A 24,934-nucleotide genomic window follows, 5' to 3' on the forward strand; every position below is an offset into this window, starting at 1 on the left:
CAGTGTACCTAGTCTAAGTTCTAGAAACTTGACAAATTTTCTGTGGCAGGTTCCATCCAATGATGTCACCCATGCTTGAGGACTACCATCTTGCTTGACCTAGGAGAAAATGCATTATTTGGGGGTAATAAGTGGACCACCTGGACTGTAGCCTGAAGACTCACTTGATGCTTTAATAGATTTTACTGGGAAGCATTGCAGGAAATAAGAGCCTCCTCCACCTACCCCTCAACCCACATACATTCATACTGTTTCAGCCCATATGCATATCTTTTATAGAGAGGATTTTCTGTTGGAAAAAGTCAAAATGATCTAATCTTGCTTAGTCCTCTCCACCTAGATTATAGCCATACATCGAAATCACCCATTAAGAATGGCTTTGGCTAACACACAGCTTGCCTACTCTTCTAGGAATACTGCAATACTAGCTCATTTAATACTGCATTTTGTACTTTGATGAATGAGCGAACACACTGAAGGCTCCCTTCCTAATCCCCCCTGCTTCTAAGTCAGACAGACATAAGAAATTGCCATGCTGAGTCAGACCAAGCGTCCATCAAGCCCAGCATCCTGTTTCCAACAGTGGCCAATCCAGGCCATAAGAACCTGGCAATTATCCAAACACTAAGAAGATCCCATGCTACTGATGCAATTAATAGCAGTGGCTATTCCCTAGGTAAACTTGATTAATAGCAGTTAATGGACTTCTCCAAGAACTTATCCAAACCTTTTTTAAACCCAGCTACACTAACTGCACTAACCACATCCTCTGGCAACAAATTCCAGAGCTTAATTGTGCGTTGAGTGAAAAAGAATTTTCTCCAATTAGTCTTAAATGTGCTACTTGCTAACTTCATGGAATGCCCCCTAGTCCTTCTATTATTTGGAAGAACTAGAGTATATCAAGAGAGTATAAATATCAAATATTAAATTATTTTGCTCTGGCCAAAAATCACAAATGCTGCATTATTACCCAGTTTTACTGTACAATTGGTGAAAGCTATGATCATTGTCTAATTTAGTTACTTTAAAACATTACTTCCTTTTGAAGCAATAAGGCAACTAATTTTGTCAACACACATAGCTTGCTTGACAGTCATTCAATTCAAGACAGGCTGCAGAGTCTAGGGGACGTGGGGGGCGGGCACACAAACCTTTTTAAGCAGTTAGCTTCACTGGGTTTAAAAAAAAAAAAAAAAAGGTTTGGACAAGTTGGAGAAGTTCATAAACTGCTATTAATCAAGTTGACTTGGGGGAATAGCCACTGCTTATTACTGGCATCAGTAGCATGGGATCTGTTTAATGTTTGGGTACTTTTCCAGATACTTGTAACCTGGATTGGCCACTATTGGAAACTGGATGCTAGGCTTGATGGACCTTCACTCTGACCCAGTATGGCAGCTTATGTTGCAACCACTAATTTTGGACAACAAATACAAAACAAAACCACCTTAGTATCTTCATTAGCTGTGTGTTATTAAATTATCCTGCAGGTCACATGGAAATGTACTGGAACAAAATCACTTTCATTTAATTAGCTGAGACAAATCTTGAAACCAGGGCTTGCAACCACAGACATTGGGGAGGGGCAGGCTTCACTTATGGCAAGGATTTTTTTGGTGGATGCCTTCAAATTGCCCACAGAATTTGGCAGACTGCATAGGCAGCCTCATATATCTGTGCAATTAATGGGACACTCAATCCATTAAAAAAATTAGATTACCTTTTGCTTGGTTTTACAAAGTTGAACCTCATGTTATATCCAATACCTATAATATGTAGGTTGCAGTATTATGGTATCTGATACAGGCTGTAGTATTAATACAGCTAAATTATAAGAACTGCAACTGTTAGAATAACTTATTAAACAGAGGTATACAACATTACCTAGATTACTATGAAACAGAAAATAAGTGCAGATTAAAAGTAGTAATTGATGCAAGGCTGGAGAAGTTTAAAGCTTTCCAGAGTACCTCAAAATCTTTCAAAACTTTACTAAAACATTTTTTTTGTAAGAAGGGAAACTATGTTGGCAGGTATTTAATTCTAAAATTTTAGTATTCTAGTTTTCCATTAGCAATCGACAAAGGTTTTACGTAAAGGAAACCTAAGGTCCTGGTCCCTTTCAAAATTACTACACCTAAGACAATAAACCCCACCCCCAGTAAAAGAATTTAAAAATGAGACACTAAGGGACCTCTCAGGTTAAGCTTTGTACATGAATGTACACCAGGACCAAAATGTGCCACAAATAGGAAAATTGCCCAATCAGATATGGATTTTTTTCTACTTAAGAAAAATCCAGATATGTGGATCCATACAAAATGTCAATCAGGGCCCAATATATTAACTAAATTTCAGTTTGGAGTTCCTGTTCATTTTCACTGTGTGCACTACATTCTACCCAGGGCCGTATATCTTTTCAATCTGCCACCTCTGTAGATCAAAGATATGCATGTGCGACACCTTTTCACAATCTGCTACCTCCCCCTGCTCAGCTCCTCTACCGATAAGGCTGCTTGTAATATGACTGGCTTGTGGATACTATTTATAATTATTCCTCAGTCTTTCCCAGTAGTCTTACTTGCATAAACTTCCTAACATAAATTGAGCAAGTCTGAAAGCATGAACACACTTTTCCAAAAAGTCAAAAGATAAATTTGTTATGGAATGGAAAGCATTTACAGTCGGATAAAGAGTGAACCTATGTGAAGTAGTTTCTGTATTATAAAACAGTTGAAAGGGATTTTGGTCAAAACATATCTTTTAAAATTTGCCCAAAAGAGGAATGGGTGAATCTGTTCTCATGGAAACCTGCTCTCTTTTTTAAAAATAAAAGCTCAAGCCTAGTTTAAAAACACTTATCTGACAAAAACAAAACAAAAAAAACATGCTGGAAGACCAAGAGATGGTTGTTTAAATAAAAAAATAAAAAGCACAGTACCTGCAACAATTAACCAAAGTCCCTATACATCTGGAAATGATTCCATTTGATAAAGGCCTTTGTTAGAACATAATAAGCACCCTTCCTCACCAGCAGAATCATCATGACCAGTTCGTAAACATTTTGGATCTTAACTACAGATCAAAAGTTCAGATGCACAGAAGCAGAAACCCTCACATCCACCCCCCCCCCCCCCCCGGTACACTAAGATCATACTTTGCTTGCAACCACATTAACACTGTTTAAAGCTATTTTGGTCCAGTTGCTGACCGCATCCCGGAGATGTCTTGCACCCTTTTGTACAGAAGGCCTGGAGAATCTTCGAGTGCGCTGCATGATATGCAAATTGTTTGCCATCAGACGATGGTAATTTAATATAGTTTCCTCCCTGAAACAAGTAAATAAAGACAAAAGTCAGAAAGTGGCCGAGAATGCAATGCACTACAGGTAAAGTGTACAATGAAGACAAAAGCTGCAGGCATATGCAGAGAGAGGACCTAGTGTGGAACTTGTACAAAAACACATCCAGGCTTTAGCAAACTTCTGCACATGCATGTCAAACATATCTTTATTAAGGATATAATTGTTTGTTCCAGTAATATATATTCTGTTTGCATTGATCTAGTCCCCTTACAAAGGTCACTATTGCAAGTTAAGCACCAGAGATCTGTTGCAGTTTCTGGCTTCAAAGCACAAAAACAACAAGAATCGATTCTGCCGCTACAGCAGAATATTCTACTTCAAGAAACATTTCTGTCTTATCGCAAAGCGGTTTTAATTAGTGACATATTAACCTGGTCACAGATGATATCAGACCCACTGTATGAACAAATCCATTAAAAGTGTGTTTGTGATGCCTTCAGTCATGGTTCTTCCTGCAGTAACAAAGTAGTTGGTGACAGATAAGGACTTCTTAGCCTGCCACGTTTGCCCAGTTATCCTTTCCTACTAGGTCACCTCAGACACTTAAGAGGTCAATATTCAAAAGGTATTTATCCAGAATGTTTTTGAGTTACATGTATCTGGATAACTCTGAACCCTAACTGGTGATATTCAAACAGCTATTAGGTTTCACAGTTATTTGGGTAGATTTATGTAGATAATGCGAGGATAGGAAAATTGGTTCTTACCTGCTAATTTTCATTCCTGTACCACCACAGATTAGTCCAGACAGCTGGGTTTTACCTCCCCTCCAGCAGATGGAGACAGAAGATTTTGACTGACACTGCCAGTTGAGGTGCCTCCTGCAGTCTGCCAGTATTGAACTGTACCCAAGCCAGATTAACATAAAAAAAACAACCACACTAACTATATACAATTGCTCCCCAAACGAGCAGAGGGAAGAAGAAACCTTGTATATTGAAGAACTCCTGCCCACATTACACACCTGCATGGGACCAGAACCTGAAACCAAACACTGATTGAGCTGGACTCTCGACTACATGTTGGGCGGGCGTCTGGACTGATCCGTGGTACTACAGGAACAAAACTTAGCAGGTAAGAACCAATTTTCCTTTCCCTGTACATACTCGGATCAGTCCAGACAGCCGGGATGTACCAGAGCACTCTCACGCTGGGTGGGACCCTGAGAGTCCCGCTCGAAGCACACGGTCACCAAAACCTGAGGCCTGGACAGTAATGTCTGGCAAAGGTATGCAAAGATTTCCAAGTGGCTGCCCTACAAATTTCCTGCGGCGAAACATGCTGACACTCAGCCCAAGAGGCCGCTTACGACCGGGTAGAATGAGCGTGAAGCCCACTAGGCGCCGGTCGCCCTTTGGCGATGTATGCCGAACTGATAGCCTCCTTCAACCACCGAGCAATAGTGGCCCTTAGAAGCCTTCTGTCCCCGCCTGGGGCCACTCCACAGTACAAACAGGTGATCAGACAGGAGAAAACAGTTAGTAACCTCCAAGTAATGCAACAGAGCCCGTCGCACGTCCAGCCGACGTAAATCTCTGGATTGAGGGGTGGAAGGGCCCGACACTGGGTAGGAAGGGAGCTCAACAGACTGATTCAAATGCAAAGATGACACAACCTTAGGTAAAAAGGAGGGAACAGTCCTCAAAGACACCCCAGAATCAGAAATCCTCAAGAAGGGCTCTTTGCAGGATAAGGTCTGAAGTTCCGACACCCGACCAGCTGATGATATAGCCACCAGGAAAATCACTTTTAGAGTAAGATCCTTCAGCGTTGTACATTTCAAAGGCTCAAATGGTGGCGCACACATAGCCTGCAACACCAGATTGAGGCTCCAGGAAAGCATAGTTGCTTATCTGTAACAGGTGTACTCACAGGACAGCAGGATGTTAGTCCTCACATATGGGTGACCATCATCAGGATGGAGCCCGATCACGGAATACTTTTGTCAAAGTTTCTAGAACATTGACTGGCACCTACTGGGCATGCCATGCATGGCACTAACCCTGCATCCAGCAGGGGTCCCCCTTCAGTCTCGTGTATAGCAAGAAGTAAGTGCGAAAAATAAAATAACAAATCGTAAGCAAACCTAACTTCATGGGGTGGCGGGCGGGTTTCGTGAGGACTAATATCCTGCTGTCCTGTGAGAACACCTGCTACAGGTAAGCAACTCTGCCTTCTCACGGGACAAGCAGGATGGTAGTCCTCACATATGGGTGAGTAGCGAGCTGAGGATGCCCGAGCAATGCACCAAATGCACCCAAAGACGTGCAACCGGCACAACAACAGGAGTGGATTTGGGTAGGAGGGCATCCTGAAAACACTGAACGGGTCACTGGTAGGATGTTGGGTAGTTAAGCTGAGAATAAGTTTTGTAGGAAAACTGGCCAAAAATAGAATCTTGCCAGCCAGCCTTATCCAAGTAATAATGGGCTGTGAAGGTATGGAGAGAGCTCCAATTTGCAGCCTTACAAATATCAATAAGTGGCACTGAACAAAGGTGTGCCACTGAGGTAGCCACGGCCCTAACAGAGTGTGCTTTCACACGGTCTTGTAGAGGAATGCCTGCTTGCTGGTAGCAAAAGGAGATGCAGTCCGTCAACCAGGAGGAAAGGGCCTGTTTCTCCTCTGGATTTCCCAATTTGATGGTATTGAAAGAAACAAATAATTGAGTGGACTTCCTGTGGGCTGACGTGCGCTCCAGGTAAAAGGCTAGGACACGTTTGCAGTCCAGGGAATGTAGAGCGTTTTCTCCTGGGTTTGAATGTGGCCTTGGAAAAAAAAGTAGGTAAGATGATGGATTGATTAAGATGAAATTCCAACACTACCTTTGGTAAAAACTTGGGGTGTGTACGGAGGACCACTCTAACATGCAGAAATGTAGTGTAAGGTGGATAGGTGATTAATGGCTGTAACTCACTAACTCTGCGAGCGGATGTTATAGCGAGAAGAAAAATTACTTTCCAGGTGAGATAACGGAGATCGCAGGAGTAGAGAGGCTCAAACGGAGGTTTCATGAGCCGCCCTAAGACCACGTTAAGGTCCCAAGCTGGGGCCGGAGGGCTCAATGGAGGTTTCAGGTGGAGCAAACCTCTCATGAAGCGTGTGACTAAGGGCAGTGTTGAAATAGAGACATCTCCTACTCCGTTGTGGAAAGCGGCTGCCACACTGACATGCACTCTTATAGAGGAAGCTTTTAGGCCTGACACTGACAAATGCCAGAGATAGTCCAGAAACTTCACAGTGGAACAAGTGAAGGGGTCCACGGACATGGACATGCACCAGACCGTAAACCTTTTCCCCTTAGAATGATAAGAGCATCTGGTGGAAGGCTTTCGTGAAGCTACCAAGACTTGAGATACCGACTCCAGAAGGTTGAGGGGTTGGAGTATTAACCTTTCAACATCCAGCCCGTCAGGGACAGGGCCTAGAGGTCGGGGTGGTGAAGGCACCAGTCGTTCTGAGTTATCAGAAGCGGATCCTCTCCTAGAGGGATGCGCCAGCAAACTGATAGGTTCCGGAGGATTGGGAACCAGACTTGGCGTTGCCAGTGAGGGTCTATCAGAATCATTAAGCCCTTGTCCCTTTGTAACTTCACGAGAGTCTTCGATATGAGTGGAAGTGGAGGGTACGTGTAGAGGAGACCGCTGGACCACGAGAGGGCAAAAGCGTCCCTCGGCTGTGAGTGGCGGTTGCGAATGAGGGAGCAGACGTTCTCTATTTTGCGGTTGTGGATGGATGCAAAGAGGTCTATCTGAGGATACCCCCAACGTTGGAAGATGGTGCCCGCTACTGTGGGGTTGAGAGACCATTCGTGCAGATAAAAGGTTTGACTCAACTTGTCTGCTAGAACACTGTCCACGCTCGCCAAGTAGGTCGCTCTGAGGTACATCAAGTAGGAAAGAGCCCATTCCCATATCTATGCAGCTTCCTGACACAGAAGGTAGGAGCCCGTTCCCCCTTGCTTGTTGATGTACCACATCGCCACCTGGTTGTCTGTCTGAATCAGGATGGCCTTGTTTGGGAGACAATCCTGAAAGACTCTGAGGGCAAATCTGATCGCCCGAAGCTCCAGGAAATTTATCTGATGTTTGGCTTCCTCTGGAGACCAGGTTCCCTGAGTCTGGAGGCCGTCGACATGAGCATCCTAACCTAGGTTGGAGGCATCCGTTGTCAGGATAATTTGAGGTTCTGGAATTTGAAAGGAAAGGCCTTGAAGAAGATTGGAGAGCCACATCCACCAGGCCAGCAACATGCGGAGCTGCTTGATAACTTAGACAATGCAGGACATTGACTGATAAGCCTGAACCCACTGGGACTTCAGAGTCCATTGCATGACTCTCATGGCGAGATGTGCCATCGGAATGACATGTACAGAGGATGCCATGTGACCAGCAAAAGGAGAAAATGACGGGCTGTCATGCAACCTTGTCCCTGTTGACACTGCGCTAGGGAAATGAGAGTACGAGCTTGATCCTGAGGGAGGAATGCTTTCGCCTGCACGGTGTCCAGGTCGGCTCCTATGAAGGATAGGGTTTGAGATGGAACTAAGACGGACTTGGGATAGTTGATCAGAAACCCGAGGGACAGCAATGTATGGAGAGTTAAACGTAAGGAGGCTAGTGTGTCATTTTGAGTTGGAGCCCTTATCAAACAATTGTCGAGATAAGAGTAGACATGGACGCCCTGATACTTCAGGTAGGCCGCGACCACTCAAGGCACTTGGTAAAGACTCGAGGTGCGGATGCTAGGCCAAAGGGCAGTACCTGGTACTGGAAGTGCCGGGGGCCAACTAGGAATTGAAGGAATTTCCGGTGAGATGGAGTGATCGAGATGTGTGTGTATGCCTTTGCTCTCTGGATCTTCAGGATGCGATCTCCTCTTTGCAGAAGAGGGGAAGTAGTGTGCCCAAGGTTACCATCCTAACTTTTCCCTCTGTAGATACTTGTTTAAGGCACGGAGGTCCAGGATTGGACGAATTCCTCCTGACTTTTTTGGAATGAGGAAATACCTGGAATAGAACCCCTGCCCCTGTTGGGAGAGGGGCACTGGTTCTATTGCTCGGGATTTCAGGAGGGTTGAAACCTCCTCCTCCAGAAGAGAGGAGTGGTTGGATGATCCCCATGTCGGCCGAGGTGAGGAGTCTGTTGGTACAGACAGGAAGTTGAGGTGGTAACCTTGAGTCAGTACAGCAAGTACCCACTGATCTGAAGTGATTGTGTGCCATAGGTTGGTGAAGTGGCACAACCGACCGTCGACAGGTACGGACGGTAGAGGAGATTGGCTTATGCTCTCCAGCGAGGAGTCAAAGTCCAGCAGCTGGGCCCAGAGGAGGGGCTGGCTGAGTTTTCTGATGCTTGGATTGTCTGATCTGACCCTTCTGGTAAGGTCTGGAGGGGCGACCTCGAGTAGCAGGAGGATAATATCTCCGTGGCTTGAAGGACGGCCGCTTAGATTCTATTCAGAATGTCCTTTTAGAGGTGTACGAAAAGTCAGAAGCCACTGAGAAAAGCTGGCACAGCGTCTCGTGGTGGTCTCTGAGCTGTGCTACAGTCTCCTGGATTTTGTCCCCAAAGAGATTATCTTCAGCGCAGGGCAGGTCAGCAACCGGTCCTGTACCTCTGGTCTTAAGTCAGAGGACTTCAGCCAGGCCCATCTTCGTGTACTAATCCCCACTGCAGACACACTAGAAGCAGTGTCAAAAATGTCATAGGTAGCGCGGACCTTGTGCTTGCCAGCATCTAGACCCTTCTGAGCCAGAGTGTTGAGTTGATCCTGAAGCTGGTCAGGTAAAGACTCAGAAAATTCCTGGATCTTCTTAAATAGGTCTCTGTTATACTGGGTCATGTATAACTAGTAGGAGGCAATGCGAGAAATGAACATTGAGCTATGGAAAAAACACGACGGCCAAATGCATCCAGGGACTTTTGTTCTTTCCCTGGAGGTATGGAAGAATGAGGCATAGAATGTCATGCATTTTTCTGGGCTGATTCTACAACCACAGAGTGGTGTTCCAGCTGTGGTGTTTGGAAACTAGGGGTGGTCTGTACCAGGTAGGTGGCATCTGTTTTTCGATTCACCGGTGGTACGGATTCCAATTCCTCTTCAACAAGACCAGGACGACTTCATGAATGGGTATGGACATGATTTCCTTTGGGTGCATCTATGAATTGGAGCACTTCCAGCATCTTGTGTCTGGAGTCCTCTTCCGTCTGAAGTTGGAATGGTATAGCTTCATACATTTCCATTATTTATTTATTTAAAGAGTCTTCTATACCGATGTTAGTTGAAACATCACCTCGGTTTACATGGAACAAAAGCAACGGAAATTACAAGTAACAGGGGAAGGGTAGGGGGTACAAAAAACCAATAGGAGAGCAGAGAAGCATAGGAACAATTAACAAGTGAACTATAATGTCATAATAAAGGATAGGTCCTCTGGAGGAGAACGTCTTCTCTCCTCAGAGGGAGATGGTTCTGAAGGTAGATCATCAGAATCCTGGGAAGAATCATCAGTCCAAGGATCGTAAGGCTGATCACCTGCTCCCATAGGATCTCCAGAGGGAAGTAATGGTGCTATTCCTCAAGGATCAGGTCTAGGCACTGACGGCACCAATGGAGGCACCGATTGAGGACGATGCAGTATCGATGGTATCGGTGACATCGATGGGCGAGTCGGTGGTAAGATCCCAGATGGTCCGGACATAGGTTCCAGCCTCGGTGGTTCGTCATTGTCTGATGACAAAGGAATCGGGGTGGAAGGAGTTAGACATACCGGTATCCTCGGTTCCACCAGTGGAAGGGCACCGATCAACGCATCCAGCCTGCCGAGAAGCGAAGCGAGTGCCGTGGGAATCGGGTTGGCGACCGGAGCTGGCATCTGTGCAGTCATCGATGGAGGCTGGAAACCCTGCAGTGCCTTTCCGACGGCCTCTTGGATCATCAGAACCAAATCCTCGCGGAAGCCTGGGGCGTGCAACCCCAGCTCTGAAATAGGAGGCAGCACTGGTGTAGCCGGAGGGTCCACCGGTGAAAGTGGAGTCGTGGCTCCCTGCAACAATGAAGGTGGAGAACGCCTCAGTGACCCAGTCGCAGAGGAGGATGGGGCCTTCTCTGGACGGGATTTCTTTGTCGGTGGCTCTCAACACCGAGGGCTTGCCTGAATCAGCGGACTGAGCCTTCCGATGGCGGTGTTGACGCTTTTCACGATGTTCTCCTTGGTCCTTCTCCGGAGCCGATGAGGGAGAAGTCGACACCTTTGGAGTAGTCGATGCCAGTCGGGCAGCACCGGTGTCCCGCTGCTGGTGAGCGGTCAATGGCACCAGCTCAGACAATGTCGAAGCGGTCGATGGAGTCGGAGGCTTTGCCTGAAAAAGAAACTCCATCTTCTCTGAGCGGGCCTTATGGCCCTTCAGCGTCATTTGGGCACATTTGGTGCAAGTTAGGATGTCATGGTCGGACCTCAAACATAACACACAAACCCTATGCAGGTCTGTGATGGACATTGTCCGAGGACAGTCAGGGCACCGACAAAAACCCCACGCCATGGCTTCGACAAAAATTTAGCCGTGGTACGGTCGATGGCCAGTAGACCCCAAGGAAAAAACTCGACGGGAATCAATCGCAAAGGAGGGTAAAGCCTTACCGTTCGACAGCGGAGTACGGAATCGATAGGGGGACCCCTATGGGGTAGGATTTTTTGAAAATTGTAAAAGAAGTTCTGTGAGGAAAATTCCTGTCAGGAATCTCTAGAGAGCTCCTTAACCCACGTGGCTACTGCTGCGTGGAAAAAAAAAGAGACTGAAGGGGGACCCCTGCTGGATGCAGGGTTAGTGCCATGCTGGGCATGCCCAGTAGGTGCCAGTCAAAGTTCTAGAAACTTTGACAAAGGTTTCCGTGACTGGGCTCCATCCTGATGTCACCCATATGTGAGGACTATCATCCTGCTTGTCCTGTGAGGAGGACACGGATTCCGGACAGGTAGACGCAGATGTTTAACTCCCCGTAGGTAGCGCATGACGTCTGGGTGCGCTGCCAAGCGAACTCCACATACCTTACCCTGAAAACCAGCCAGGGCCGCTACCTGAACCCTCAGGGAATTAAAGGATTTGCACCTCCACCATCTGCTGGAGACAGAGAAATACTGGCAGACTGCAGGTGGCACCTCAACTTAACTGGCAGTGTCAGTGAAAAACTTCTCTATCTCCATCTGCTGGAGGGGAGGCAAAACCCAGCTGTCTGGACTGATCCGGGTACGAACAGGGAAGTTCTGTTTAATATTCCGGACAACGTCAGCTGGGTAAGTTATCCTTTTTTCAGTTTAACTATTGCCCACTGTTCCTCTACAGCCCGTCCTTTTAAGTTGCTCTGGAGTTTTCTCCTGTAGACACAGAGATCTGGCCTGGTCCACCTTAATCCCTATAGCAGCAGTGAATCCTGTTCTGGGGCACTTCCCTAGGGAGAGGAATTAACTAGGGAGGGGAGAGGAAGCCCCAGGGAGGAGCAGGAAGCCTATAGAAGGCCAATACAGCTGAACTATGAATTACATTGCTGTTTGTGTTTGAGAACTGCTAAAGTAAGCAGAGCTGCTTCTGTTTTGTTTTAGTGTCAATAATAAATGTATGAAAGAACAGCCAGAGTCTGGGTCTCTAGCCAGCCCAAGACCACTCACAGAGTCATACCCTCCCATGCCCTTACTAACACCCTCCACATTTTTTCCAAGCAGGTTTGACCTGTCACCATCCCTGTTGGCAGGCAATTTCAGACAGCCACTACTCTCAAAGTAATAGTTCCTCATCTATCCTCTGAGCCTCTCTCCAAATTCACATCATGGCCCCTTATCCTTCAGCTTATTTTTAACAGAAAAAGCTACCCCTCCTGTAACTTGTGAAAGCCTGCTTGATATTTGAATGTTTCTATTATGGCTCCCTTTCCCATTTTAGGGAGCACATTTTGAATTCCTTAAATTTTAACTAGATTTTTTTTTTTTGCAAAACTTGTACCATACTTGTAGCTTTCCACTGAAATGAAGGAAAGCCATTTCAAAGAATAAAAAGCTCCTAAAGTGTTTCATTTCTGGTGGATGTGAGGTAAATTTCATTGCTGCTAGCTATATATGGAAATCAGGTTTTCATTTAAACATTTCAATACTCTGAGCACAATGCTATGCAGTTATTCAGGCATAGTTACCAGTGTGAATTAAGCAAACACAAGCAAATTAATAAATATTAGTAGCAAGAGAGTTGATCTGGAGAAAGAAAAACAGCTACTCAGTCGCAGGGAGATTTTGGTTTCCTAAAATACTGAAAAATGATCATTTATATGCAAGTGCAACATAAAAATGCTGAAGTCTGCACAGAGTTTTAAAAATTATATACCATAAGCAATATTACAAGTATGGCAAAAATATATGCACAAGGCAGCTACAAATAATTCTCCCCTGATACCTAGATTGCCAAAAGACAAGGCAATAAAGGTTCATATAAAACTTATAACAAAAGATTTTTTCTGTCTTGGGACAGATTGCAAGCCCAGTATCTTGGACACAGTTTAGTTTGTTTTAATTCCCTCCCCTCCATTTATATTTTGCAGTTGATAACTAGTGTCTCTTACCTAAGCAGAGTGCTGGCAACAATGCTAATTAAAAAAACAAAAAACCTCCTATTTCTGAAAGAAAATCATTTCTTGAATTAAGGGTCACAAACCCAGGTCTGATTTTCAGTATGTCAGTAATACTCATGTGAATTATTCAACTAGAATACCCTAAAGTTTAGAATATCAGGCTGAGTACCAGGGAACAGGGTTCAATTCCTGTATCCCCCACTGATGACCTTAGGCAAATCACTTCATCCTCCCTTGCTTCAAACTTAAGCCTAGATTAATCTTTCCTGCGGAATGATGAGCTGCCGCGGTAAAGGGCGGGGGGGGGGGGGAGATAAAAGGGTAGGGGGTGCTAGTGTGCAGCCGGCCGCATCACGGCGGTGCGGTTTCACCTGCTGCAGTGCGGCCATGCCACATTCTATCGCCTCCATAGCGCCACGCTAAAAGGTGGTGCTATTTCCCGTGCTACTGCCGGTGATAATGTCCAAAACATTATCACTGGCAGCGATGCCGCCACCCTATTTCCCTAAACTCCTTCCAAACTCCTCCCTAACTCCACCCCTTCCCCTAATTTTAATTTTACTGCCACGATTAGGGCGTTATCGCGTGCGATAATGCCCTAACGCACACAATAATGGGCTTATCGCACCTTGGCAAATGACCCTATTATATTGTAAGCCCATTTGGGCAGACATCTACCAACTATACCTGAATTTGCAACTGGCCTTGAGCTCGGATTTGGAAAGCCAATTATCATAGTCTAAAATCCAAAACCAAGCATTTCTATTTTATGATCAGTTCACATACTTTGATTATCCTAAAATGTGGACTAATGTATTGGCCCTCAAATCGGGAGTGCACTCAGATGAGGTTCCCATAGGCACCTATAAAACATGTTAAATGAACTTACTGCTCTTGGATACCTGCTTCACAGTCTACTACAAGACCAAAGTTATAGGTCAAAAGATAATCTTTAAATGGTGCAGGACCAGCAAAACAAAAATTTAAAAAAAAGCCTTATTCCCTTTCTTCCCCAAAATCTCAAATACAAAGCAGTTTTTCTCCTCCTAGGACACACAAGAAAAAAAAAAAAAAAAAAGATTATGGTGAACATCAACCTGTTACCTGGAATGTATTATCTTCAGTTAGAAATGAGAGAAACGGTCATGTCGCTAATAAGATGGAAAAATATTAAGAAATCAGGCTTAAGAATGGTCACAACAGATTTATAGTGATTTGTAAACAGCAATCTTTTGATGCATTATGACCATCTATTAAGACAACTGTATTCCATTCACAGTAGGTAAACTTTTCTTTTTTTTTTATATTAAATGTTTCAACCCAGCACAGCTGCAGTTCTGATGGCAAATAATGAGATGGTTGTCATATACCAGAGGGACTGGAATGCAAGCACTTTAACTCCCTCAGTGTTGGTGGCAGCAGAGTACCATACCACCAATGGGACATGCTGCTGTTGCTAGAGGAAATCAGTCTTGTAGCGTTAATATGCCTTAACTTTGTGGACCCAGGAATTAATATTAGTCAATCAGTCATCAAAGACCCTCTTACCACCTTGGTACCATACGGACTGTGTGATATAGATGCTACTGTATGAGACATCGATGTGTGTAGCTCTATCCATTACCTGAGGTCATCTTTAATGATAAAAATAGGAAATATTGTCTGGTAAAACATATTACAGTAAAAGCCCCATTATCTGGCACCCAGTCAACCAAAAAGGTCAACTAACCAACTTTTGGCAGTAGGGCTTGCCAAGGTTTAAACAGAATGCTAATTAATATTAGGTAGCACAGTAGCATTTTCTACTGTGCTCTATGCTGTCTACAACAGCTTGAACTCCCTCCCCTCCCGTTCCCAGCCTGGAGCAGGGGGGGGCTCTCAGATAACCGGCATTATTTGATTACCAAGCACAGATTATTTTGCATGCATGCTGGATAACAGGGGCGGGGTTTGCTAAATTGCATTTTACATGGTAATTGCACATTGCAATTGCAGTCTGGAAATAGAAAATATATGCCTACAGTTTCTTGCATTTTATCTTTGGCTCATTACAATACATTTCACTAGTACTGGCTCTCCAGTTGCACCCCAGCACAAGTGAATGTAGTCAGCTCAGTACAAAAGATGTGTTGGATTTTTCACATGGAGGGCAACAACTAATTCCCTTCCCGTTAGAAACGCTGCTCTCCATCTGTCACCAGTATGAATCACCGCCTATGCTTGAAATACCAAAATGACAAAACATCAGCAAGCCCACTTTTTCTACTGTTCCCCAGTTTTCCAAATTAGAACAGAAGTTAAAAAAAAGGTTCTTCAACGGTACAGTTTTCACTGGCAATTAATCCAGTAATCTCCAAAACACATTAGTCCTGGGGGAATTCTGCGCTTCTGCGGAGCACAGAATTTGTGCAGAACTCCCCCCTGCGCAGAAAATGGCAGAGGAGACCCCAGCATGCTGCGAACGGAACGCGTGAAGATAAAAGCCCCCGTGTGCCGCGCTCTGCTTGCGGCGACGATGAAGGCCCCCGTGAGAGTGAATGTGTGTGTGTGTGTGAGAGGAGAGGGAGAGGGGGTGAAAGAAAGCATGGGAGGTGAGAGAGCAGGGGGGGGGTTTCTTGAGTGTGGGTGCCAGAGAGATTGGGAGCACGTGTGTGTGTGTGAGGGTGTTAGCCTGTGTGAAGGGATTGTGTATGTGTGAGACAGAGCCGGTGTGAAGGGATGCCTGAGAGAGAGACATAGGTAGCCTGTGTGAGGATGTATGTGTGAGAGAGAAAGGGAGCTTGTATGGGTGTGTATGCAAGAGAGAGGGAGCCTGTATGAGGGGATGTGTGTGTATACTAGAGAGAGGGAGCATGTGTGTGTGAGAGGGAGGGATAGAGGGAGCCTGTGTGAGGGGCAGTACTGAGAACAGGGTCAAACTCTGGGACTGGCAATAGAGTGGAAGGGGTTGAGCCTAGAGGGGGAGGGGAGAGATACTGGCAGGTGGAGGAGTTGGGGCCTGAGAGGACAAAGTTGCCAGGGGAGTAGGGAGACAAGTGGAAGAGACACTTTACAGTGAATTTCTAGGGAAATTCTGCTCAAAATATTTAAAATTCTGCATCTTTAAGTAATACATTTTTCTGTATTAATTTAAAATGTAATTACTTAAAGACTGATAAATAATCAAAACACCAGAAGTAAGCCACCTCTCAGAATAATCGACAATCAAAACACAGAGAGGGAAAAGGATCACAATCCAATCACATAAGCATAAAAATTATTCTAAAAAGCAAATGACAATATCATAAAAAACAGCTCTCGTGTTTTAATCTGCAGCCTCTCGCCGCACTATGGGCCGCAAGCTGTATTCAGCCTTCAGAGCAGTGTGATGTTTCAATCATTTATTGTCATTTGCCAAAAAACATTTCTTTAAATTTTTATTCCCAAAAATCTTTTATAACAAACGTTTAATTTTTATCAAAAGATTCCCATGAAAATGTCAAAATTCCCACATTTAAACTACCAAAAAGTTTTTCTCAAAAATTCCCACGAAAAAATGTTGAAAAAAAGAATACTTAGCCAATCATTGAAACCTTTAAGCCAAGCAGAAATAGCTTATTCATCACGATTCATAAATTTCCCGACATATTATGTGAATTCTTTTGGAAGTTCTGCTTTAAACAAACAGCAGCACATAAGCGGCAGTGTCAACCACGGTTCATTAATAGGTTACCCTGTGATTGAATTACGAATGGGCAGCCAGAGATTTCTAGGCATAAAAGTTATAAACGCTAAATCAGCGGAAGTGTACATTAGCCCATCTATGAGGGTAAACCAATGAACTGTGTCACATATGTGACTTCTTTTCTGGAATTGTATTTGTATTAAGTCACAATTGTTCCAGTTTTTCAGATAAAATTAATTACCCCCAACATGTCCCTCCTCTGATAGATCTTCATAGCAGACTACTGCCCTCACCTCCGGCCCCTATCTCAAAAATGTACTCCCTAGGTGCTTGTTTCTCCTCCTTCCTGAAGAATTATGTGGTTCCCCTTTTTAGTAAGAATGATGCATAGTCTTGTTCTCGCCTTCATTTGACTGTGTATGTTCATATTGTACCCTGCTTTGAACTTAGGAAGAGCGGGTAATAAATATTTTTAAATAAGAGCCACTACCTGTACCTTTAAGGAATTAAGGGGCAACCCTTTGTTCAATCCATCCTGCAAAAATTCTAAAATGAGCGGGATCTTAACAGAATAAGGAAGAACCCCTTGATGTTCACACCAAGCCTCAAACATTCGCCAAACCCATACATAGGCTAAGGAAGTGGAGAACTTTCTCACTCGTAACAAGGTGACAATCACTGCAGAAGAATATTCATCTTAGCAAGCAAGTCCTCTCAAGGGCCATGCTGTGAGACAAAATAGAGTCAGATCTTCATGAAGAACAGGCTCCTGTTGCAGCCGATCCTTGTGCACTGGAAGCCGGAGAGGAAAGACTGCCAGGAGCCTTTGCAGATCTGTGTACCATGATCTCCTGAGCCAAACTGGTGCCAACAGAAGCACCATCCTCCTGTGACTCTCAATCTTCCAAATCACCCTGCCCAACATGGGCCATGGGGGAAGTCATACAGCAGCTCTCCCTCTGGCAACTCCTGCAGGAGGGCATCGATGCCCAAGAGCTTCGGATCTCTCCTACAATTAAATAAATGAAGAACTTTTGCAGTGCGAAGAGTCACTTGTAGATCCATTACCAGCTGAAATGCCTTGTTTGACAATTCTCATTCAACTGGTTTCAGACAGTCTGCTGAGAAAGTCTGCTTTTACATTGTCTTTCCCTGCAATACGTGAGGCTGAGTTCTCCTGAAGGACTTCCGCCCACTCCATAAGTTGGGCTATTTCCTGCAACACTTGCTGGCTCTTGGTTCCACACTACCAATTGACACAAGGCCCTGTTGTCGCATTGTCAGACATAATTTGAACCACTCGACCCTGCAAATGATCGTCCAGCTGCAAGAATGACAACCAGACTGCACGGGCTTCCTGAAGATTGATACTCCAGAGAGACTTCTGCACTCCAGTGTCCTTGCGCTGTCAGCTCCAGACAGTGAACTCCCTAACCCTGGAGGCTTGCATCTGTTGTGAGCACCAGTGAGCCTAGGGAAACCCACATTTTCCCCTCAGATATGCTTTATACCACCACCGCAAGTGTGTTTAGACCTCCATCGATAAATGACGCTAAAATCGAATAGTCCTGAGATTATGGGCTCCAACGAGACAGCAGACTGCGCTGAAGAGGACACAAATACACCCTTGCCACCATTTCCAGAGTCACCGCCGATCAATTCAAGCACCTGTAGACAGGAATACCCCGTCGGGTGTATTGGGTTCATCAATGAACACACCTGCGTCATCAATATCTGAATACGACCCTCCGGCAGAACACCCTGCCCTGACCAAAAGACCCTAGCAATTGGGAAGGCTGAAGACTGCTCTTGGCCAGGTTCACCAAGTCCAGGATGTCTTCCAGAATCTTGTAGGAAAAAAAAGAGATACTAGCCATTTCGATCCAAGATGGTGATCTAGCTCTACCCAGCGTCACATTTCTCTTTTAGTCTTGGTTTCCTATTTATTTATTTTTAGTTTTTATATACCGGTGTTCCTGTATAAAATACATATCACACCGGTTTACAAGGAAATAAAACAGACGCCTCGATGGGCGGTTTACATTGAAACAAATAACAGATAACATAATGAGGCATAAAGGAACTTAGAAGTAGGTTACAGAGAACAAAACATGTTTGGTAAATTGCGATAACGAACTATTCAGATAAACCTTTGTACAGGGTAGGATGGAGGTTCAAAGTCTATACAGGTATTGTATTCTTCTGGCTCTTAGATCTCTAGGAATGCTTGTGGAAAAAGCCAGGTCTTTAGCTTCTTTTTGAATGTAATATGGCATGGTTCAAGTCGAAGGTCCGGGGGGAGCGAATTCCAGAGTGTGGGACCCACTGTGGATAGTGCGCGTTTCCTCAGGGAGGTTTTCGCCGGCTGGGTGAGTAGCATGTTTCTGTAAGCACTTCTAGTCGGTCTGTTGGAGATATGTAGCTGAAGTTGAAAAGTTAGATTGAGAGGAGAGATGTTATGTAGGGCCAATATGCCTCATTCTAGCCACAACTGAAGGGCCAAGGAGCGGGAGGTCTCAGTGCCCCCTCCTGAGGGTCCAACTGTTGGCCCGATGGATGTGCACATGCAGCGAGGAGTCCGCTTGCCGGGAAGTGAATCGCTGGAAGTCGAGAAGAAGTACTCTACTCCTTCCCAGGTTCGATTACATCGTTGTCCCCGGTGGAAAGGACAGCTCCTGTTAATCCTGCTGCAACAAAGATCTTCTCACTGCAACGGAGCTCAGCGCGTGCCAATGATGCCGCGTCCCCTGAGCCTTGATCTGAGACCACAGTGCCTGCAAATGCTGTTGCAGAGCCCGGCATGGTCACCGCCAGCGGATCCTTTCCGGAGGTCGTCAACAGCATTTTGAAGAGGAATCCCCCATCATGGAACAACTTTTTCTTTGGAATCACCTTCTGTTAGTCCCTTTGTCATGGTAAGAACTCCTGCATTCTCCTTAGAAACTATATTGGAAGCTATTGTGACTTTAAATTCTAATTTAACAACTCAGTTAAATCCTTTGATTAAACAAGTTACCCAGATTGAAAATCAAGTTCAGATTTTGAAAGAGGAGAATGTGGGGTTTAGCCATTCCTGTAAAACCTTTAAATTGGAAATTGATAATACTACTGAATTACAGCAAACATTGATGAAAGAAAACCAGGTTTGGACTAACAGGATTGAAAATCAAATCCATGGAAAGAACCTGGGTTTTATTAAATTTTCCTAACATTCCTTATACTTCTGCAAAGGATATGTGGAGGAAATATTTGATGGAAGTATTAAAGATTCCAGAAAATGCTATTCCACCAACTGCAAGGATTTATTATTTACCACCTTTTAAGAAAAATCCCGATGAAGGGCAAAATATGCAGTCTCTTTCTCCTGTTGTTGCTGTTAACTTAAACATCTCAGAGGTCCTTGAGATGACTGATAGTGAAATAGCTCAACCAGCGACTTTGTTTCCCTTCTTTTGGAATCAGATAGGGATTGGATTCTTAAGATGTTCTTCAGACACCGTTTAGAGCTTTTCCTTAAACTTAAAGTTCGAGACTTAGCTAGACATACACAGAAAAAGAGGTAACAATTCCTCCTCATGAGGCCTAGAGTTCTGCAATTAGGTACCTTCTTTATTTTGAAATATCCATATATGTCTCATAAAATATAACAATGTTTCTTGTACTTTTTTTCCATCTATCTCAGTTGTCCAATTTTCTTATTGATAAAGGGTTAAATGTTGAGGGAATTTCATCTTCAAATGCTATTTGACCTCATAAGAAAATGACCTTGGAAATGTGAGTCCTCTTTATTAGGGATGTGCAGAAGGAAAACATTTGTTTCATTTCGCTGGGACTCAAATGTGTTTCATTAGTTTCTTAAGGGAAAAAACCAATTTGTTTATTAGTTTCATTTGTTTTTCTTATCAATTCTGATGAAACTTCTGGGGAGCAATCATCAGAGCGAGAAAAAAGCTCCAAGGTACTTAGACTGTGGCAAAGTGGCACCAAAGTGGCATGAATAGCCTAAGGCACTGTAAACAGGCAAAAGGGTACCAGGAGTGGCAAGAGTGCTTTAACAGAGGTGCAAAGCAGCAGCAAGAGTGTCAAAAACACACCACAGCTTCAAAAGAGAGCACCGATAACAGTTGCATGAACCCTTGAAGGCAGCACGACAGGCAAAGTGGCAAGACAAGTGGCATCAACATCCTACAGCACAAAGAAGGGGGGACATAGCAAGCAGAGTGTCAGAAAAAACCACAAGGCGCCGATAAAGGGACAAAGCAGCAGAAAGACTAGCATCAACACACCGAGGAACCATGATAGTGGCAAGAACACCACAAGGAAAAGAGTGCGTCGTCTGGTGTATGGCAGCAAGGCAGAGTGGCAGAAAGTTGATAGGGGCAAGACTGGCTGGCAGAGCGGAGGTAGTCAGCTTGCTGTGGTTTTGATAAGGGCAAGACAGGTTGGCCCCGGGGAGAGTTCCCTTTCCTTTGTGCAGGAAAGGGCTCCCTAAAATGGGTTCGCCCCCTAGAGTGGGGTGGTTCCGCTGGCATCTAGTGAGCTCTCGCTGGTCTTTTAAAATCTAGTGGATGTAGCAGATATACAAACAAGAATTTTGAAGGCAGAGATGGAGGAAGTTTCCATGTGAACAGCGGTTCAACATGGGTCAGTGGGTGTTAAGAGATAGGTGATACCCGGGGAGAGTTCCTTTTCCTTGCGCAGGAAAGGGCTCCCTAGAATGGGTCGGCCCCTAGAATGGATCACGAGCCTTCAAAGTGCGGCAAGTCGATGTGGAGGAGGTTTCCATGAGAACAGCGGTTTTGGTTCAACATGGGTCGGTGGGTACTAAGAGATAGGCTAGCTACACCCGGGGAGAGTCCCCTTTCCTTTGCGCAGAAAAGGGTTCCCTGGAATGGGTTTGCCCCGAAAGTGTGGTGGTTCTGTTGGCGTCTAGTGAATACCCAGAAACTATTAGCTGAAAATGCACTTCAGCTGATGACAAAGGAACTTGAAGAGCTCTCAAAAATAAGAAAACTGCTACTCAAGTCCAAATCTACAATATCAACCTATGTTGACTTTGTACCCTACAGTATCTCTGTAAACTATGGGAACACAGAGGATGAACTAGAGTACAACTACCACCAGTTTTCTAAAGTACTAGAAACATTAATGTTGGCACCTAAGAAAGATTTAGGGAAAATGGCCCATATTATGAAGGTCATGAAAACTATTGAGCATATGAAATATGCAGGCTCCAAACATCTTAAGTCAGCTTTTTATGTTCTTACATCCCAAATGTTGCAAAACAGGAAAAAGAATATTCTGGAAAGAAGTGATGCACAAATACATGAAACTGAAATTAGAGATACTAGAACTAAACTCAGACAGGCACAGTGTCTGAGGTCAGGTACATGTGCTGATATTATCTGGAGCATATGAGGCAATTGGAGCTGCTGCAAGGATTTAAAGTTGCTTTTATTCATCTTGCCATTCACAGGGAAAATCTGGAAACCCAAGCAAAGGCATGTTTATTTTCAAAAACACTAGCATTTCCATCAACTCTGGTGCCAGCCTTGAGCGATGAGGGCTCATGATATCCCCTGTCATTGAAAATACACGTTCACTGGGCACACTGGTTGGTGGACATGACAGATATCGCTGAGCTACTTTGGCTAGGTGTGGCCAGACAGTGGACTTGTGTGCCCAATATGCCAGCGGATCTGTTTGAATGTCCTCTATGGGCTCTGTGAGATACTGTGTCACTAACATTTGTGCTGGTATCTCCTTTGCTTGGGTGGGCTGAGAGTTCTTCATGCCAGCTGCTTTCGCTCTAGCCCATTCCAGAACAGATGCTTTTTTTAGGGGCAACATGGCTTTGGTGTACTGAAGTGGAGGAGGAAGTACTAGCTGTCGCTGACAGAGTGCTGCTCCTACTTGGGCTTACACTACTCTCTGAAGTGCCCGCTGTTTCCTCCTCTGCTTCATGCCTAATCTGTCTCTGCCTATGGCGCTCCTGTTCATGGACTTTTCCTAAACAGCAGGTCCTTCACAAATGAGAGACAATCGGACTGTAGGGTGAGTTTCCCTTTCACAAGGGGATCATAGACTGTGGCGAGCATGTATGTGTGGTCTTTTGTTAAAGGTCTTAATCTCTCTTGCACCTGCTTCGCAAAAAGTCCAGACAATGCAGCACCTCAACTGTCATTCCCTCTTCCTGTTTAAAGGCCTCCAAATTTTCCTCCAGAAAATTAACTATAGGGATGATGTCAGCCAAGGTAGCACTTCTGGAACTCAGCTCCTCCATGGCATCCTTGAAGGGCTGCAGGATTTTTACCAGCTGACTCATGACTAACCAATCATGATGCCCTAGGGAACTTAGCACACCTATATTCATTTCCGCAGAAAGTTCATGAAGGGGTGTCTGCTGCTCCACTAAACTCTGCAGCATCATATAGGTGGAATTCCACCGGGTGCCAATGTCTTGAATGAGACGCTTGTGAAGCATCGCCAAAATCAGTCTGCTTTTGTCAGAGAACATGCCCCGCCTTCACACTTCTGTGGAAGAACCCTGCTATGTTCCTGCACTTGTGTATTAACGTATGCAGATATTCATTCTCTTGGTGATTGGACTCCAACCCCAAAGCTGACTTCACTACCAGGTGCAGAGTGTGTGCAAAACAGCGGATGTTCTGAAAGCGCCTGTCGCATATTGCCTTTACTGTTTACACCATTGTCTGTGACAAAGAACCCTCCCTGAAGATTCCTGTCTCGCTGGTGTAGCTGCCAGCCCACCAGCATCTGTCTGATGCATACTAGAATATTGGCTGAGGTATGGGCCTCATCCGTCAGGTGGGTGTGCAGTAAAGCCCACCTCCACCCTGATACTTATTCACTAATAGAGTTGCTGCCTGCCCCTGCCTCAGCCAGGTCCCACCAGTGTGCTGTCAGGGAGAAATAAGAGTGTGCAGCATTCATGGCGGTCCAGATATCGCAGGTGAAATGCACACTCCCCTCTGCCTTAGCTAGCAGCGCTTGGATGCGACTGCGACACTGGTTGTACAGGCTGGGGATGACCTTTCTGCTAAATGTGGTTCTGGAGGGGACTTTGTAATTTGGAACAAAGACCTTCAGCAAATGCTTGAAACCCACATTCTCCACTCTCTGCAAGGGCTGGTCATCAAGGGCAATCATTTTCCTGATGCTCCTGGTTACAACTTTTGAGGTTGCCTGCCTCCTTCCCCGGGATAGCGTTACCGAACACCACCACATTTCCTCCATGGTGGGTTGTCGCTTCTGACACATGGCAGGGGGCTGCTGGCCTGCCACCTGACTACTAGAAGGGGCTGAGGGCGTGGGATGACTCTGCTCCTTTTCAACCACTTTACGCTGCCTGGAAAAAGGGGTCCCCTAACCGAACTGCCACCATCCCCAGATGGCAGTACTGATGGGTGTTGCTTCTGCATATGATGCATCATGCCAAAATTAGTTAGATGTCCTCTTTGCTTGCCTTTGCTAATAGCCCTGGCACAGTAATTACACTGAGCAAAACATGGATCCTCCGTCACTTTAAAGTGGCTCAAGATCACAGATTTCTTTCGTGATCCCTTCTTTATAGCCTTCGGGGTGGATGCTGGCACTAGAGTTGAACTAGTGGGTGCACCCTGAGAAACAATGCCAGGGGCATCAGTCACACTCTGTGCCTGCGCTGACTGCTCTTCCTCCTCATCAACATCAGTTTCATCTCTCCCCTGTAGCACTGAAGTGGAGGCTAAGTCAGAACTAACTAATCCTCCTAAACCTTCTTCAGCTATTACTACTTCCATTTCTGATCCCACACAAGATGATTCTTCATCGGAATCAGAAGCAAACAGTGTCTGCGCTACATTGTCAGCGCTAACTAGAGTCTGCTGTCGCACTGCTACTTTTGGGTCTCGCCCTTTTGTCTTGCATGACTCAGCCTTCCCCTTCCCTCACCTCCAAAACAACAGGGTCAGAAACAGGTGGTGGCAGTGCATCATCTTTAAATTTCAGTTTTTTCCCGGATGGAACTGCCTGCCCCTCCAGAGATTTTAGATTGGAACAGCTCCCTTTTTAACTTTAATGGTGGACTGGCACTGCCTTTTGAAGAGACTCCTCTGCCAGTCCCAATCACTCGTCTACCTTTCCCTGACATCATGGATTTAATGTCACTGCCTACTAGGGATTTCAATTAAAAGAATTATTTCTTTACTGGTGAATGAACACCTCTGTACCAATATATGTGAGAGTCTGGAAAACTACACATAGACACACAGTGCAGTGCCTTG

General features: G+C 45.0%; 1 protein-coding gene across 1 annotated transcript in view; it reads right to left on the reverse strand.

Moving 5' to 3' along the window:
- Positions 1-1,394: 1,394 nt before the first annotated feature.
- Positions 1,395-24,934, reverse strand: part of PIMREG (PICALM interacting mitotic regulator) — a 70,151-nt gene continuing 46,611 nt past the window's right edge. The window contains exon 5 of the mRNA XM_029612824.1: positions 1,395-3,332. Within this exon, the coding sequence (XP_029468684.1) occupies positions 3,155-3,332 (178 nt within the window). The 3' untranslated portion in view covers positions 1,395-3,154. The remainder of the gene's footprint in view (positions 3,333-24,934) is intronic.

Source organism: Rhinatrema bivittatum, chromosome 8 (genome assembly GCF_901001135.1).
Source record: "Rhinatrema bivittatum chromosome 8, aRhiBiv1.1, whole genome shotgun sequence".
Taxonomy (NCBI): Eukaryota; Metazoa; Chordata; class Amphibia; order Gymnophiona; family Rhinatrematidae; genus Rhinatrema; species Rhinatrema bivittatum.